The 18,173-nt window shown below is 37.4% G+C and overlaps 1 protein-coding gene across 1 annotated transcript in view; it reads right to left on the reverse strand.

Moving 5' to 3' along the window:
• Nucleotides 1-18,173, reverse strand: part of LOC308314125 (uncharacterized protein) — a 105,288-nt gene that overhangs the window by 33,559 nt on the left and 53,556 nt on the right. The window contains exons 16-19 of the mRNA XM_080761539.1: nt 16,016-16,144; nt 15,200-15,328; nt 14,339-14,467; nt 13,365-13,493 (exon numbers count right to left, since the gene is read on the reverse strand). Of these exons, the coding sequence (XP_080617665.1) occupies nt 13,365-13,493; nt 14,339-14,467; nt 15,200-15,328; nt 16,016-16,144 (516 nt within the window). The remainder of the gene's footprint in view (nt 1-13,364; nt 13,494-14,338; nt 14,468-15,199; nt 15,329-16,015; nt 16,145-18,173) is intronic.

Raw genomic sequence — 18,173 nt, forward strand, 5'->3', positions numbered from 1 at the left:
AGCGCGCCGTTTTTCATCATTTTTGACGATTTAAAAAAAATGACGAAATGACAAAAACGATGGGTTATAGCCCATGTTTTTTGAAATTTTGAAAAAAAAAGTTAGCCTCGTTTCTCATCATTTTGGACCGTGGGCTATAGCCCATATCCTACGACTATGGCACGCCGTTTTTCATCATTTTTGACGATTTGAAAAAAATGACGAAATGACAAAAACGATGGGTTATAGCCCATGTTTTTTGAAATTTTGAAAAATAAAGTTAGCCTCGTTTCTCATCATTTTGGACCATGGGCTATAGCCCATATCGTACGGCATACTATAGCGCGCAGTTTTTCATCATTTTTGAAGATTTGAAAAAAATGACGAAATGACAAAAACGATGGGTTATAGCCCATGTTTTTTGAAATTTTGAAAAAAAAAGATAGCCTCGTTTCTCATCATTTTGGACCGTGGGCTATAGCCCATATCGTACGGGATACTATGGCACGCCGTTTTTCATCAGTTTTGACGATTTGAAAAAAATGACGAAATGACAAAAACGATGGGTTATAGCCCATGTTTTTTGAAATTTTGAAAAAAAAAGTTAGCCTCGTTTCTCATCATTTTGGACCGTGGGCTATAGCCCATATCGTACGGCATACTATAGCGCGCCGTTTTTCATCATTTTTGACGATTTAAAAAAAATTACGAAATGACAAAAACGATGGGTTATAGCCCATGTTTTTTGAAATTTTGAAAAAAAAAGTTAGCCTCGTTTCTCATTATTTTGGACCATGGGCTATAGCCCATATCGTACGGCATACTATAGCGCGCCGTTTTTCATCATTTTTGACGATTTAAAAAAAATGACGAAATGACAAAAACGATGGGTTATAGCCCATGTTTTTTTAAATTTTGAAAAAAAAAGTTAGCCTCGTTTCTCATCATTTTGGACCATGGGCTATAGCCCATATCGTACGGCATACTATAGCGCGCAGTTTTTCATCATTTTTGAAGATTTTAAAAAAATGACGAAATGACAAAAACGATGGGTTATAGCCGATGTTTTTTGAAATTTTGAAAAAAAAGTTAGCCTCGTTTCTCATCATTTTGGACCATGGGCTATAGCCCATATCGTACGGCATACTATAGCGCGCCGTTTTTCATCATTTTTGACGATTTAAAAAAAATGACGAAATTACAAAAACGATGGGTTATAGCCCATGTTTTTTGAAATTTTGAAAAAAAAAGTTAGCCTCGTTTCTCATCATTTTGGACCGTGGGCTATAGCCCATATCCTACGACTATGGCACGCCGTTTTTCATCATTTTTGACGATTTGAAAAAAATGACGAAATGACAAAAACGATGGGTTATAGCCCATGTTTTTTGAAATTTTGAAAAATAAAGTTAGCCTCGTTTCTCATCATTTTGGACCATGGGCTATAGCCCATATCGTACGGCATACTATAGCGCGCAGTTTTTCATCATTTTTGAAGATTTGAAAAAAATGACGAAATGACAAAAACGATGGGTTATAGCCCATGTTTTTTGAAATTTTGAAAAAAAAAGATAGCCTCGTTTCTCATCATTTTGGACCGTGGGCTATAGCCCATATCGTACGGGATACTATGGCACGCCGTTTTTCATCAGTTTTGACGATTTGAAAAAAATTACGAAATGACAAAAACGATGGGTTATAGCCCATGTTTTTTGAAATTTTGAAAAAAAAAGTTAGCCTCGTTTCTCATCATTTTGGACCGTGGGCTATAGCCCATATCGTACGGCATACTATAGCGCGCCGTTTTTCATCATTTTTGACGATTTAAATTTTTTTACGAAATGACAAAAACGATGGGTTATAGCCCATGTTTTTTGAAAATTTGAAAAAAAAAGTTAGCCTCGTTTCTCATTATTTTGGACCATGGGCTATAGCCCATATCGTACGGCATACTATAGCGCGCCGTTTTTCATCATCTTTGACGATTTAATTTTTTTTACGAAATGACAAAAACGATGGGTTATAGCCCATGTTTTTTGAAATTTTGAAAAAAAAAAGTTAGCCTCGTTTCTCATCATTTTGGACCATGGGCTATAGCCCATATCGTACGGCATACTATAGCGCGCAGTTTTTCATCATTTTTGAAGATTTGAAAAAAATGACGAAATGACAAAAACGATGGGTTATAGCCCATGTTTTTTGAAATTTTGAAAAAAAAAGTTAGCCTCGTTTCTCATTATTTTGGACCATGGGCTATAGCCCATATCGTACGGCATACTATAGCGCGCCGTTTTTCATCATCTTTGACGATTTAAAAAAAATGACGAAATGACAAAAACGATGGGTTATAGCCCATGTTTTTTGAAATTTTGAAAAAAAAGGATAGCCTCGTTTCTCATCATTTTGGACCGTGGGCTATAGCCCATATCGTACGGCATACTATGGCACGCCGTTTTTCATCATTTTTGACGATTTGAAAAAAATGACGAAATGACAAAAACGATGGGTTATAGCCCATGTTTTTTGAAATTTTGAAAAAAAAAGTTAGCCTCGTTTCTCATCATTTTGGACCATGGGCTATAGCCCATATCGTACGGCATACTATAGCGCGCAGTTTTTCATCATTTTTGAAAGATTTTTAAAAAATGACGAAATGACAAAAACGATGGGTTATAGCCGATGTTTTTTGAAATTTTGAAAAAAAAGTTAGCCTCGTTTCTCATCATTTTGGACCATGGGCTATAGCCCATATCGTACGGCATACTATAGCGCGCCGTTTTTCATCATTTTTGACGATTTAAAAAAAATGACGAAATGACAAAAACGATGGGTTATAGCCCATGTTTTTTGAAATTTTGAAAAAAAAAGTTAGCCTCGTTTCTCATCATTTTAGACCATGGGCTATAGCCCATATCGTACGGCATACTATGGCACGCCGTTTTTCATCATTTTTGACGATTTGAAAAAAATGACGAAATGACAAAAACGATGGGTTATAGCCCATGTTTTTTGAAATTTTGAAAAAAAAAGTTAGCCTCGTTTCTCATCATTTTAGACCATGGGCTATAGCCCATATCGTACGGCATACTATAGCGCGCAGTTTTTCATCATTTTTGAAGATTTGAAAAAAATGACGAAATGACAAAAACGATGGGTTATAGCCCATGTTTTTTGAAATTTTGAAAAAAAAAGTTAGCCTCGTTTCTCATTATTTTGGACCATGGGCTATAGCCCATATCGTACGGCATACTATAGCGCGCCGTTTTTCATCATTTTTGACGATTTAAAAAAAATGACGAAATGACAAAAACGATGGGTTATAGCCCATGTTTTTTTAAATTTTGAAAAAAAAAGTTAGCCTCGTTTCTCATCATTTTGGACCATGGGCTATAGCCCATATCGTACGGCATACTATAGCGCGCAGTTTTTCATCATTTTTGAAGATTTTAAAAAAATGACGAAATGACAAAAACGATGGGTTATAGCCGATGTTTTTTGAAATTTTGAAAAAAAAGTTAGCCTCGTTTCTCATCATTTTGGACCATGGGCTATAGCCCATATCGTACGGCATACTATAGCGCGCCGTTTTTCATCATTTTTGACGATTTAAAAAAAATGACGAAATGACAAAAACGATGGGTTATAGCCCATGTTTTTTGAAATTTTGAAAAAAAAAGTTAGCCTCGTTTCTCATCATTTTGGACCGTGGGCTATAGCCCATATCGTACGGCATACTATGGCACGCCGTTTTTCATCATTTTTGAAAGATTTTTAAAAAATGACGAAATGACAAAAACGATGGGTTATAGCCGATGTTTTTTGAAATTTTGAAAAAAAAGTTAGCCTCGTTTCTCATCATTTTGGACCATGGGCTATAGCCCATATCGTACGGCATACTATAGCGCGCCGTTTTTCATCATTTTTGACGATTTAAAAAAAATGACGAAATGACAAAAACGATGGGTTATAGCCCATGTTTTTTGAAATTTTGAAAAAAAAAGTTAGCCTCGTTTCTCATCATTTTAGACCATGGGCTATAGCCCATATCGTACGGCATACTATGGCACGCCGTTTTTCATCATTTTTGACGATTTGAAAAAAATGACGAAATGACAAAAACGATGGGTTATAGCCCATGTTTTTTGAAATTTTGAAAAAAAAAGTTAGCCTCGTTTCTCATCATTTTAGACCATGGGCTATAGCCCATATCGTACGGCATACTATAGCGCGCAGTTTTTCATCATTTTTGAAGATTTGAAAAAAATGACGAAATGACAAAAACGATGGGTTATAGCCCATGTTTTTTGAAATTTTGAAAAAAAAAGTTAGCCTCGTTTCTCATTATTTTGGACCATGGGCTATAGCCCATATCGTACGGCATACTATAGCGCGCCGTTTTTCATCATTTTTGACGATTTAAAAAAAATGACGAAATGACAAAAACGATGGGTTATAGCCCATGTTTTTTTAAATTTTGAAAAAAAAAGTTAGCCTCGTTTCTCATCATTTTGGACCATGGGCTATAGCCCATATCGTACGGCATACTATAGCGCGCAGTTTTTCATCATTTTTGAAGATTTTAAAAAAATGACGAAATGACAAAAACGATGGGTTATAGCCGATGTTTTTTGAAATTTTGAAAAAAAAGTTAGCCTCGTTTCTCATCATTTTGGACCATGGGCTATAGCCCATATCGTACGGCATACTATAGCGCGCCGTTTTTCATCATTTTTGACGATTTAAAAAAAATGACGAAATGACAAAAACGATGGGTTATAGCCCATGTTTTTTGAAATTTTGAAAAAAAAAGTTAGCCTCGTTTCTCATCATTTTGGACCGTGGGCTATAGCCCATATCGTACGGCATACTATGGCACGCCGTTTTTCATCATTTTTGACGATTTGAAAAAAATGACGAAATGACAAAAACGATGGGTTATAGCCCATGTTTTTTGAAATTTTGAAAAAAAAAGTTAGCCTCGTTTCTCATCATTTTGGACCATGGGCTAAAGCCCATATCGTACGGCATACTATAGCGCGCCGTTTTTCATCATTTTTGACGATTTAAAAAAAATGACGAAATGACAAAAACTATGGGTTATAGCCCATGTTTTTTGAAATTTTGAAAAAAAAAGTTAGCCTCGTTTCTCATCATTTTGGACCATGGGCTATAGCCCATATCGTACGGCATACTATAGCGCGCCGTTTTTCATCATTTTTGACGATTTTAAAAAAATGACGAAATGACAAAAACGATGGGTTATAGCCCATGTTTTTTGAAATTTTGAAAAAAAAAGTTAGCCTCGTTTCTCATCATTTTGGACCGTGGGCTATAGCCCATATCGTACGGCATACTATAGCGCGCCGTTTTTCATCATTTTTGACGATTTAAAAAAAATGACGAAATGACAAAAACTATGGGTTATAGCCCATGTTTTTTGAAATTTTGAAAAAAAAAGTTAGCCTCGTTTCTCATCATTTTGGACCATGGGCTATAGCCCATATCGTACGGCATACTATAGCGCGCAGTTTTTCATCATTTTTGAAGATTTGAAAAAAATGACGAAATGACAAAAACGATGGGTTATAGCCCATGTTTTTTGAAATTTTGGAAAAAAAAGTTAGCCTCGTTTCTCATCATTTTGGACCATGGGCTATAGCCCATATCGTACGGCATACTATAGCGCGCCGTTTTTCATCATTTTTGACGATTTAAAAAAAATGACGAAATGACAAAAACGATGGGTTATAGGCCATGTTTTTTGAAATTTTGAAAAAAAAAGTTAGCCTCGTTTCTCATCATTTTGGACCATGGGCTATAGCCCATATCGTACGGCATACTATGGCACGCCGTTTTTCATCATTATTGACGATTTAAAAAAAATGACAAAATGACAAAAACGATGGGTTATAGCCCATGTTTTTTGAAATTTTGAAAAAAAAAGTTAGCCTCGTTTCTCATCATTTTGGACCGTGGGCTATAGCCCATATCGTACGGCATACTATGGCATGCCGTTTTTCATCATTTTTGACGATTTGAAAAAAATGACGAAATGACAAAAACGATGGGTTATAGCCCATGTTTTTTGAAATTTTGAAAAAAAAAGTTAGCCTCGTTTCTCATCATTTTGGACCATGGGCTATAGCCCATATCGTACGGCATACTATAGCGCGCAGTTTTTCATCATTTTTGAAGATTTGAAAAAAATGACGAAATGACAAAAACGATGGGTTATAGCCCATGTTTTTTGAAATTTTGGAAAAAAAAGTTAGCCTCGTTTCTCATCATTTTGGACCATGGGCTATAGCCCATATCGTACGGCATACTATAGCGCGCCGTTTTTCATCATTTTTGACGATTTTAAAAAAATGACGAAATGACAAAAACGATGGGTTATAGCCCATGTTTTTTGAAATTTTGAAAAAAAAAGTTAGCCTCGTTTCTCATCATTTTGGACCGTGGGCTATAGCCCATATCGTACGGCATACTATGGCACGCCGTTTTTCATCATTTTTGACGATTTGAAAAAAATGACGAAATGACAAAAACGATGGGTTATAGCCCATGTTTTTTGAAATTTTGAAAAAAAAAGTTAGCCTCGTTTCTCATCATTTTGGACCATGGGCTAAAGCCCATATCGTACGGCATACTATAGCGCGCCGTTTTTCATCATTTTTGACGATTTAAAAAAAATGACGAAATGACAAAAACTATGGGTTATAGCCCATGTTTTTTGAAATTTTGAAAAAAAAAGTTAGCCTCGTTTCTCATCATTTTGGACCATGGGCTATAGCCCATATCGTACGGCATACTATAGCGCGCCGTTTTTCATCATTTTTGACGATTTAAAAAAATGACGAAATGACAAAAACGATGGGTTATAGCCCATGTTTTTTGAAATTTTGAAAAAAAAAGTTAGCCTCGTTTCTCATCATTTTGGACCGTGGGCTATAGCCCATATCGTACGGCATACTATGGCACGCCGTTTTTCATCATTTTTGACGATTTGAAAAAAATGACGAAATGACAAAAACGATGGGTTATAGCCCATGTTTTTTGAAATTTTGAAAAAAAAAGTTAGCCTCGTTTCTCATCATTTTGGACCATGGGCTATAGCCCATATCGTACGGCATACTATAGCGCGCAGTTTTTCATCATTTTTGAAGATTTGAAAAAAATGACGAAATGACAAAAACGATGGGTTATAGCCCATGTTTTTTGAAATTTTGGAAAAAAAAGTTAGCCTCGTTTCTCATCATTTTGGACCATGGGCTATAGCCCATATCGTACGGCATACTATAGCGCGCCGTTTTTCATCATTTTTGACGATTTAAAAAAAATGACGAAATGACAAAAACGATGGGTTATAGGCCATGTTTTTTGAAATTTTGAAAAAAAAAGTTAGCCTCGTTTCTCATCATTTTGGACCGTGGGCTATAGCCCATATCGTACGGCATACTATGGCACGCCGTTTTTCATCATTTTTGACGATTTGAAAAAAATGACGAAATGACAAAAACGATGGGTTATAGCCCATGTTTTTTGAAATTTTGAAAAAAAAAGTTAGCCTCGTTTCTCATCATTTTGGACCATGGGCTATAGCCCATATCGTACGGCATACTATAGCGCGCCGTTTTTCATCATTTTTGACGATTTAAAAAAAATGACGAAATGACAAAAACGATGGGTTATAGCCCATGTTTTTTGAAATTTTGAAAAAAAAAGTTAGCCTCGTTTCTCATCATTTTGGACCGTGGGCTATAGCCCATATCGTACGGCATACTATGGCACGCCGTTTTTCATCATTTTTGACGATTTGAAAAAAATGACGAAATGACAAAAACGATGGGTTATAGCCCATGTTTTTTGAAATTTTGAAAAAAAAAGTTAGCCTCGTTTCTCATCATTTTGGACCATGGGCTAAAGCCCATATCGTACGGCATACTATAGCGCGCCGTTTTTCATCATTTTTGACGATTTAAAAAAAATGACGAAATGACAAAAACTATGGGTTATAGCCCATGTTTTTTGAAATTTTGAAAAAAAAAGTTAGCCTCGTTTCTCATCATTTTGGACCATGGGCTATAGCCCATATCGTACGGCATACTATAGCGCGCCGTTTTTCATCATTTTTGACGATTTAAAAAAATGACGAAATGACAAAAACGATGGGTTATAGCCCATGTTTTTTGAAATTTTGAAAAAAAAAGTTAGCCTCGTTTCTCATCATTTTGGACCGTGGGCTATAGCCCATATCGTACGGCATACTATGGCACGCCGTTTTTCATCATTTTTGACGATTTGAAAAAAATGACGAAATGACAAAAACGATGGGTTATAGCCCATGTTTTTTGAAATTTTGAAAAAAAAAGTTAGCCTCGTTTCTCATCATTTTGGACCATGGGCTATAGCCCATATCGTACGGCATACTATAGCGCGCAGTTTTTCATCATTTTTGAAGATTTGAAAAAAATGACGAAATGACAAAAACGATGGGTTATAGCCCATGTTTTTTGAAATTTTGGAAAAAAAAGTTAGCCTCGTTTCTCATCATTTTGGACCATGGGCTATAGCCCATATCGTACGGCATACTATAGCGCGCCGTTTTTCATCATTTTTGACGATTTAAAAAAAATGACGAAATGACAAAAACGATGGGTTATAGGCCATGTTTTTTGAAATTTTGAAAAAAAAAGTTAGCCTCGTTTCTCATCATTTTGGACCGTGGGCTATAGCCCATATCGTACGGCATACTATGGCACGCCGTTTTTCATCATTTTTGACGATTTGAAAAAAATGACGAAATGACAAAAACGATGGGTTATAGCCCATGTTTTTTGAAATTTTGAAAAAAAAAGTTAGCCTCGTTTCTCATCATTTTGGACCATGGGCTATAGCCCATATCGTACGGCATACTATAGCGCGCAGTTTTTCATCATTTTTGAAGATTTGAAAAAAATGACGAAATGACAAAAACGATGGGTTATAGCCCATGTTTTTTGAAATTTTGAAAAAAAAAGTTAGCCTCGTTTCTCATCATTTTGGACCATGGGCTATAGCCCATATCGTACGGCATACTATGGCACGCCGTTTTTCATCATTTTTGACGATTTAAAGAAAATGACGAAATGACAAAAACGATGGGTTATAGCCCATGTTTTTTGAAATTTTGAAAAAAAAAGTTAGCCTCGTTTCTCATCATTTTGGACCATGGGCTATAGCCCATATCGTACGGCATACTATAGCGCGCAGTTTTTCATCATTTTTGAAGATTTAAAAAAAATGACGAAATGACAAAAACGATGGGTTATAGCCGATGTTTTTTGAAATTTTGAAAAAAAAGTTAGCCTCGTTTCTCATCATTTTGGACCATGGGCTATAGCCCATATCGTACGGCATACTATAGCGCGCCGTTTTTCATCATTTTTGACGATTTAAAAAAAATGACGAAATGACAAAAACGATGGGTTATAGCCCATGTTTTTTGAAATTTTGAAAAAAAAAGTTAGCCTCGTTTCTCATCATTTTGGACCGTGGGCTATAGCCCATATCGTACGGCATACTATGGCACGCCGTTTTTCATCATTTTTGACGATTTGAAAAAAATGACGAAATGACAAAAACGATGGGTTATAGCCCATGTTTTTTGAAATTTTGAAAAAAAAAGTTAGCCTCGTTTCTCATCATTTTGGACCATGGGCTAAAGCCCATATCGTACGGCATACTATAGCGCGCCGTTTTTCATCATTTTTGACGATTTAAAAAAAATGACGAAATGACAAAAACTATGGGTTATAGCCCATGTTTTTTGAAATTTTGAAAAAAAAAGTTAGCCTCGTTTCTCATCATTTTGGACCATGGGCTATAGCCCATATCGTACGGCATACTATAGCGCGCCGTTTTTCATCATTTTTGACGATTTTAAAAAAATGACGAAATGACAAAAACGATGGGTTATAGCCCATGTTTTTTGAAATTTTGAAAAAAAAAGTTAGCCTCGTTTCTCATCATTTTGGACCGTGGGCTATAGCCCATATCGTACGGCATACTATGGCACGCCGTTTTTCATCATTTTTGACGATTTGAAAAAAATGACGAAATGACAAAAACGATGGGTTATAGCCCATGTTTTTTGAAATTTTGAAAAAAAAAGTTAGCCTCGTTTCTCATCATTTTGGACCATGGGCTATAGCCCATATCGTACGGCATACTATAGCGCGCAGTTTTTCATCATTTTTGAAGATTTGAAAAAAATGACGAAATGACAAAAACGATGGGTTATAGCCCATGTTTTTTGAAATTTTGGAAAAAAAAGTTAGCCTCGTTTCTCATCATTTTGGACCATGGGCTATAGCCCATATCGTACGGCATACTATAGCGCGCCGTTTTTCATCATTTTTGACGATTTAAAAAAAATGACGAAATGACAAAAACGATGGGTTATAGGCCATGTTTTTTGAAATTTTGAAAAAAAAAGTTAGCCTCGTTTCTCATCATTTTGGACCGTGGGCTATAGCCCATATCGTACGGCATACTATGGCACGCCGTTTTTCATCATTTTTGACGATTTGAAAAAAATGACGAAATGACAAAAACGATGGGTTATAGCCCATGTTTTTTGAAATTTTGAAAAAAAAAGTTAGCCTCGTTTCTCATCATTTTGGACCATGGGCTATAGCCCATATCGTACGGCATACTATAGCGCGCAGTTTTTCATCATTTTTGAAGATTTGAAAAAAATGACGAAATGACAAAAACGATGGGTTATAGCCCATGTTTTTTGAAATTTTGGAAAAAAAAGTTAGCCTCGTTTCTCATCATTTTGGACCATGGGCTATAGCCCATATCGTACGGCATACTATGGCACGCCGTTTTTCATCATTTTTGACGATTTAAAAAAAATGACGAAATGACAAAAACGATGGGTTATAGCCCATGTTTTTTGAAATTTTGAAAAAAAAAGTTAGCCTCGTTTCTCATCATTTTGGACCATGGGCTATAGCCCATATCGTACGGCATACTATAGCACGCAGTTTTTCATCATTTTTGAAGATTTGAAAAAAATGACGAAATGACAAAAACGATGGGTTATAGCCGATGTTTTTTGAAAATTTGAAAAAAAAGTTAGCATCGTTTCTCATCATTTTGGACCATGGGCTATAGCCCATATCGTACGGCATACTATAGCGAGCCGTTTTTCATCATTTTTGACGATTTAAAAAAAATGACGAAATGACAAAAACGATGGGTTATAGCCCATGTTTTTTGAAATTTTGAAAAAAAAAGTTAGCCTCGTTTCTCATCATTTTGGACCGTGGGCTATAGCCCATATCGTACGGCATACTATGGCACGCCGTTTTTCATCATTTTTGACGATTTGAAAAAAATGACGAAATGACAAAAACGATGGGTTATAGCCCATGTTTTTTGAAATTTTGAAAAATAAAGTTAGCCTCGTTTCTCATCATTTTGGACCATGGGCTATAGCCCATATCGTACGGCATACTATAGCGCGCGGTTTTTCATCATTTTTGAAGATTTGAAAAAAATGACGAAATGACAAAAACGATGGGTTATAGCCCATGTTTTTTGAAATTTTGGAAAAAAAAGTTAGCCTCGTTTCTCATCATTTTGGACCATGGGCTATAGCCCATATCGTACGGCATACTATGGCACGCCGTTTTTCATCATTTTTGACGATTTGAAAAAAATGACGAAATTACAAAAACGATGGGTTATAGCCCATGTTTTTTGAAATTTTGAAAAAAAAAGTTAGCCTCGTTTCTCATCATTTTGGACCATGGGCTATAGCCCATATCGTACGGCATACTATAGCACGCAGTTTTTCATCATTTTTGAAGATTTGAAAAAAATGACGAAATGACAAAAACGATGGGTTATAGCCGATGTTTTTTGAAAATTTGAAAAAAAAGTTAGCCTCGTTTCTCATCATTTTGGACCATGGGCTATAGCCCATATCGTACGGCATACTATAGCGAGCCGTTTTTCATCATTTTTGACGATTTAAAAAAAATGACGAAATGACAAAAACGATGGGTTATAGCCCATGTTTTTTGAAATTTTGAAAAAAAAAGTTAGCCTCGTTTCTCATCATTTTGGACCGTGGGCTATAGCCCATATCGTACGGCATACTATGGCACGCCGTTTTTCATCATTTTTGACGATTTGAAAAAAATTACGAAATGACAAAAACGATGGGTTATAGCCCATGTTTTTTGAAATTTTGAAAAAAAAGGTTAGCCTCGTTTCTCATCATTTTGGACCATGGGCTATAGCCCATATCGTACGGCATACTATAGCGCGCCGTTTTTCATCATTTTTGACGATTTGAAAAAAATGACAAAATGACAAAAACGATGGGTTATAGCCCATGTTTTTTGAAATTTTGAAAAAAAAAGTTAGCCTCGTTTCTCATCATTTTGGACCGTGGGCTATAGCCCATATCGTACGGCATACTATAGCGCGCCGTTTTTCATCATTTTTGAGGATTTGAAAAAAATGACGAAATGACAAAAACGATGGGTTATAGCCCATGTTTTTTGAAATTTTGAAAAAAAAAGTTAGCCTCGTTTCTCATCATTTTGGACCGTGGGCTATAGCCCATATCGTACGGCATACTATGGCACGCCGTTTTTCATCATTTTTGACGATTTGAAAAAAATGACGAAATGACAAAAACGATGGGTTATAGCCCATGTTTTTTGAAATTTTGAAAAAAAAAGTTAGCCTCGTTTCTCATCATTTTGGACCGTAGGCTATAGCCCATATCGTACGGCATACTATGGCACGCCGTTTTTCATCATTTTTGACGATTTGAAAAAAATTACGAAATGACAAAAACGATGGGTTATAGCCCATGTTTTTTGAAATTTTGGAAAAAAAAGTTAGCCTCGTTTCTCATCATTTTGGACCATGGGCTATAGCCCATATCGTACGGCATACTATAGCGCGCAGTTTTTCGTCATTTTTGAAGATTTGAAAAAAATGACAAAATGACAAAAACGATAGGTTATAGCCCATGTTTTTGAAATTTTGAAAAAAAAAGTTAGCCTCGTTTCTCATCATTTTGGACCATGGGCTATAGCCCATATCGTACGGCATACTATAGCGCACCGTTTTTCATCATTTTTGACGATTAAAAAAAAATGAAAAACGGTGAAGATGAAACGAGGCTAACTTTTTTTTCCAAAATTTCAAAAAATTGTTCCAGACAATTCACACTGCTTTTTGTTTGTTTTCTTCCTCTGAAATCAGTCTTGAAACTAAAGTTTTGGGTGGGGTTTGAACTCACCATCTTCCGATCATGTGGCAGCGTTCTAACACATAAATATGACATAAATATCAAATATGTAGCCTGGTCTCACCCTGGTCGCAGCGGATGCCTTTGAACCCCACACTGCAGTAGCAGGTTCCCGTCACGTGATCACAGGTGGCGTTGTTGAGGCACTCACACAGATGCTGGCAGCCATAGCCAAACGTCCCAGAGGGACACTCTGGGCGGGGAGACAAGAGAATGGAGGGTTTAGAGCACTGGTTCACAAACTGTGGGACCCCACCCATTTTGGGGTTGCGGGTCCATTTTTATGGGTCATGAGTAAATATACAATTTTACTTGTGAATATTGTGAAATAAATTATTTTTGTTATTATTATTTATTTATTATTATTATTTTTGTTATTATTTTGTGAAATAAATTATTTCACAATATTTAAATATAATATAATTTATAATATATTTATAAATATATAAATAATAATATTAAAAAGAAAATCAGAAAAGAAAAACGAAAAAACATGAAAATCAAACAAATCTGCTATTTTCACTATTAAATAGTTAATTTAAAAACATATTTTATAAGTTACTGTCTCACAGGCAATACAACAAATGTATTTTGGGTATTGAGGTGAAATATGTGGGCCTACTGGAACATTCCTCAAAGGGATGCACACGTAGATTAGACACACCAACGCACCGACATGCGGAAAACAACGGTCGAACATGCGCTGCTCCCGTGCGTTTAGGTAGGTTTAGGTACCGTTAGGGTTTGAGGTAGGTTGTCGGTCTAATGGCAGTCAGACCAATGTCTAAACTAAAGCCTGTACCCTCCTCAAATATAGCCACTGAGGTGAGGAGAGGTTACTGGAACATTCCTCAAATACAGCCACTGAGGTCAGGAGTAGTTTCAGCACCATGGATAGAGCCATTGAGTTTCACCACAATGGAGAGAGCCACTGAGGTGAGTATGTTTCAGCCATGCGCCCCATAAACTGCTTCCGTGGGGAGGGCTTTCAGTCTGAATAATGAAGTGAAACGAAATGAGTGTCAGGCTAGCGCTTACTCAGTTCACAGCTGGTTCCTATGAATCCGGTCCGACAGGAACAGAGTCCAGTCCTGTGGTCACAGTCAGCCCCGTTCTGACAGTGACATACCTCAGCACAGCCACGCCCATAAAACCCTGTAGGACAACCTGGAGAGACAGGCAGACAGACAGACATGTCAGCAATATGCACTATGTAGTATTCCATGATCGAATATCAGTAAAACACACAAACGTGCACACACACACGTGCACACACACACGTGCACACACACACACACACACACACACACACACACACACACACACACACACACACACACATACACAGGCATCTCTTGACGTCGCTTGAAACTAATTGATTTAAAGAGAGTACACTAAATCAGCATCAGGTCAAAACAATTCGAGTGCAATAAGTGATGCAGTGGAGTTTCACAGTTTCGGGAAGTGATTGATGTGTGTGTGAACCAATGGGGTTACTTCAAATGATTGAACAGGGTCCCATCTTGCTTTGCAGACAGACTCTAAATGGTGGGGAAAGGTTTCGGGCCATAAATAAACCATGACTGCTGTGCTTACGAGTTACATTAGTCCACAGGATGCAGTTTCACTACTGGCCACCTGGGGGAGTTGTAGGCCTGTGTGTGTGTGTGTGTGTGTGTGTTTTTGTTTTGATTGTATTGCTGTATTGTTGTATTGTTCTTTCTGCTTTGGCAATGTAAACGTATGTTTTCTCATGCCAATAAAGCCCTTTGAATTGAATTGAATTGTGTGTGTGTGTGTGTGTGTGTGTGTGTGTGTGTGTGTGTGTGTGTGTGTGTGTGTGTGTGTGTGTGTGTGTGTGCGCGCATACGCGTGCGTGTGCGTGTGTGTGTGACCTACGTTGAGTGCAGTAGAGTCCGGTCCATCCATGACTGCAGTTACACTCTCCGTCCACAGGGTTGCACTGTGCTCCGTTGTGACAGTTACACACATGGATGCAGTCTGGGCCCCAAGAACCCTGCACACACACTGTAGACATGCACACACGCGCACGCGCGTGCACACACACACACACACACACACACACACACACACACACACACACACACACACACACACACACACACACACACTGTATTACTGTATAATTGTGATGACATCGCCATTTTAGGACTGTTAATGTAATGTAATTTAAATGTTAACCCAAAACCTGAAAAAAATGTGCTGACCTACAAGCTCACACAATACATCACAGTGCGGCACGTTGTGAACTTGTAGATCAGATATTTTCGAGACATCTGCATGCAACTATCTGCAACCACTAAACCTGAATATTTTCATAGTTGTACATGTAGGTCTAACTATAAAAGTCGTTATTCGCTCAAGGTAGAACTCTTTTAGTGGCTCAGGGTAGAAGTGTTAAGCAAATATCAATGGGATTGGTATTTAACTACTTCTACAGCCACTATTCTAGAAGGAGTGATCTGGTTATTCTGGTATCTCATTTATTGAATACATGGGGGACCACAACGGAAACAAGTCCACAGGACCTTTTTGTGTTATCCTTTTAGCTTATGTCTTACTGTACCACATGCTGTTTATATTTCTGACTAATAAAGCAATCAATCAAATAGTCAATAAAAAAATCAATCAATCAATCGATAAATCCACCAAACAATCAATCAAAAAATGTGCGTGCATGCGTGCGTGTGTCACCTGTGGAACAGTCGTCTCCTATCCATCCAGAGCGACACTGACAGGAGCCATCGATGGGGTTGCACACACCGTTGTTAGTGCACACACACGTCTGATTACATCCTTTACCAAACACACCACTGGAACACACTGACAGAGAGAGAGAGACATGGTCAGAATGAATGCAACTTTCTATTCTCTCTCTCTCTCTCTCTTTTTCACATCCTGCGTCGTGAGGACACCATCATACCACTCAGCATAGATCAGGCAAAACACTGACTCTCTGCATGGAGATAGACCCTGACGAAGACCTTTTGGTCGAAACGCGTACAGTAGGTCCTGTTATTTATTTGCCTTGCTCATCATCAAATAAACTATTTAATTTTTCTTTTCAATTCTGCAATTCACATTTTGACAAGCAGTACTACTTGGAGGAAGGATACCTTTTGTCTCTCTGCATGGATAGTTTGTAGTGTGCGGGATGGTGATCAGCTGTGTTGGAACTTGGTAGTTTCTAATGGTGGGTGACAGCAACATAATCTCACTCCGAAATAGTACTATAGTGACTTCATGGGACAAACGTGACTAAGCGGAAAACATTTGGCATGACGGGGGGTCCCCTTCACGTCACTTGGCACCGTCCCAGCCGTTCTCAAACCTAAGACGTAGCCACGAGAGGCACCGCCCATGCAGGCGAGCGAGTCGCCGTGCCGAATGTGCGAAGTCCACTTCACCGCTTCGAGTTATGTCCAGACAGGGACTGATGAGCCAACAGTCAGCATGTGCTGTCACAGGTTCTGTAGACGGCAAATGAGGGTTGGATGGATTTGACCAAACGTCAAGCGTCTCGCTTGACGTTTGGTCAAATCCATTGAACCCTCATTTGCCGTCTTGGGAGTGAGAATGCGTTGGCAGGCCTTAAGCACTTAAAACCATTTTAAGACCACTTTACTAAGTGGTCTCAGTAAAACAGACTTGAGCTGCAGTAGATTGGATACGTTGGCCAAATGTTCCCGCCAGAATAGGCACGCTGTGGTTCAAGTTGATTAACACCATTGATAACTTCAAGTATATGCTGAACCTACCTGACATTGTTTAGTTGAGTTGTAACATGTTATATTTACAGTACCCTTGTTGTTCTTTTTTCACTCATGTAGTATGTTAAAATAAAAGCCTGGCACCCAATTCTGTGGGCGAATATTTGCCGAAAAGATTTGGTGTTGAGGGAGAAAAGGAGGGGCTTAAGAACATCAAGTACTGTACTGTATTAAGTATACTTTATTGGAGTACGTTTAATTGCCTAGGGACATTTTTTACTTTTTACACAACTAGAATGATTTGAAAACTTTTAATACTTCCGCCATTTGAAAATAGACAATCTACAAGCTCACAAGGAGCTTGTAGATCTGCTATTTTCTGAAGATTTGTATAATTTTATACTGTCTACTTTTGGTACAATAAGTATATTTTGATACCAATACATTTGTATTTTGCATTCCGGACATATTCTTGTAACAGAGTATTTCTACATTGCGGTATTGATATTTTTACTTACTGTAGATAACAAACATAATTACTTTTCCAACCACTGTATAGGGTGTATAGGGCTTAGGGTGGTTAAATGTATGGGTATGAAACTGAGTTAATATATGTTCAGTCTCTCCCAACAGTCAGCCATCTGTCACACAGGCTCTTGGCACTTGTCTGGTGGAGACCTGGGACGTTAAGACTAGAAATATGAGACAGATTGCGAGACATATTTCAAGTTTTCAGTGTTAGCTGAAGTTCATGAGGTTTAATGAGATGACTTATGAGTTTATGTAACTGCTGCGTATTGAACTGTAGATGCAGACAGAGTAATTCACTGTGTGTGAGTATAGCAACCAATCTTTGATGGTACTGCATCAAACGGGAGTCATGAATATGCGGGGGTGATGTTTCCCTTGAATACCACATTTCACATAATAGTACCCAAACTTTAAGATGAAGTTATTTTAAATTAGTTTCTATATTTGCTGTCGGGTGGAAAACCTGTATTTCCAAAACTGTCACAAGGTCTTGATAATACTTTTCATTGGCAGCGATGGAAGACGTACTCACATGTTTATACTTAAGTAAAAGTAGCAATATTGCAATGTAGAAATCCATTGTTACAGGTAGAAGTCCTGTATTCTGCATG

Source organism: Protomyctophum bolini (assembly GCF_963924005.1).
Source record: "Protomyctophum bolini genome assembly, chromosome: 1".
NCBI classification, from domain to species: Eukaryota; Metazoa; Chordata; class Actinopteri; order Myctophiformes; family Myctophidae; genus Protomyctophum; species Protomyctophum bolini.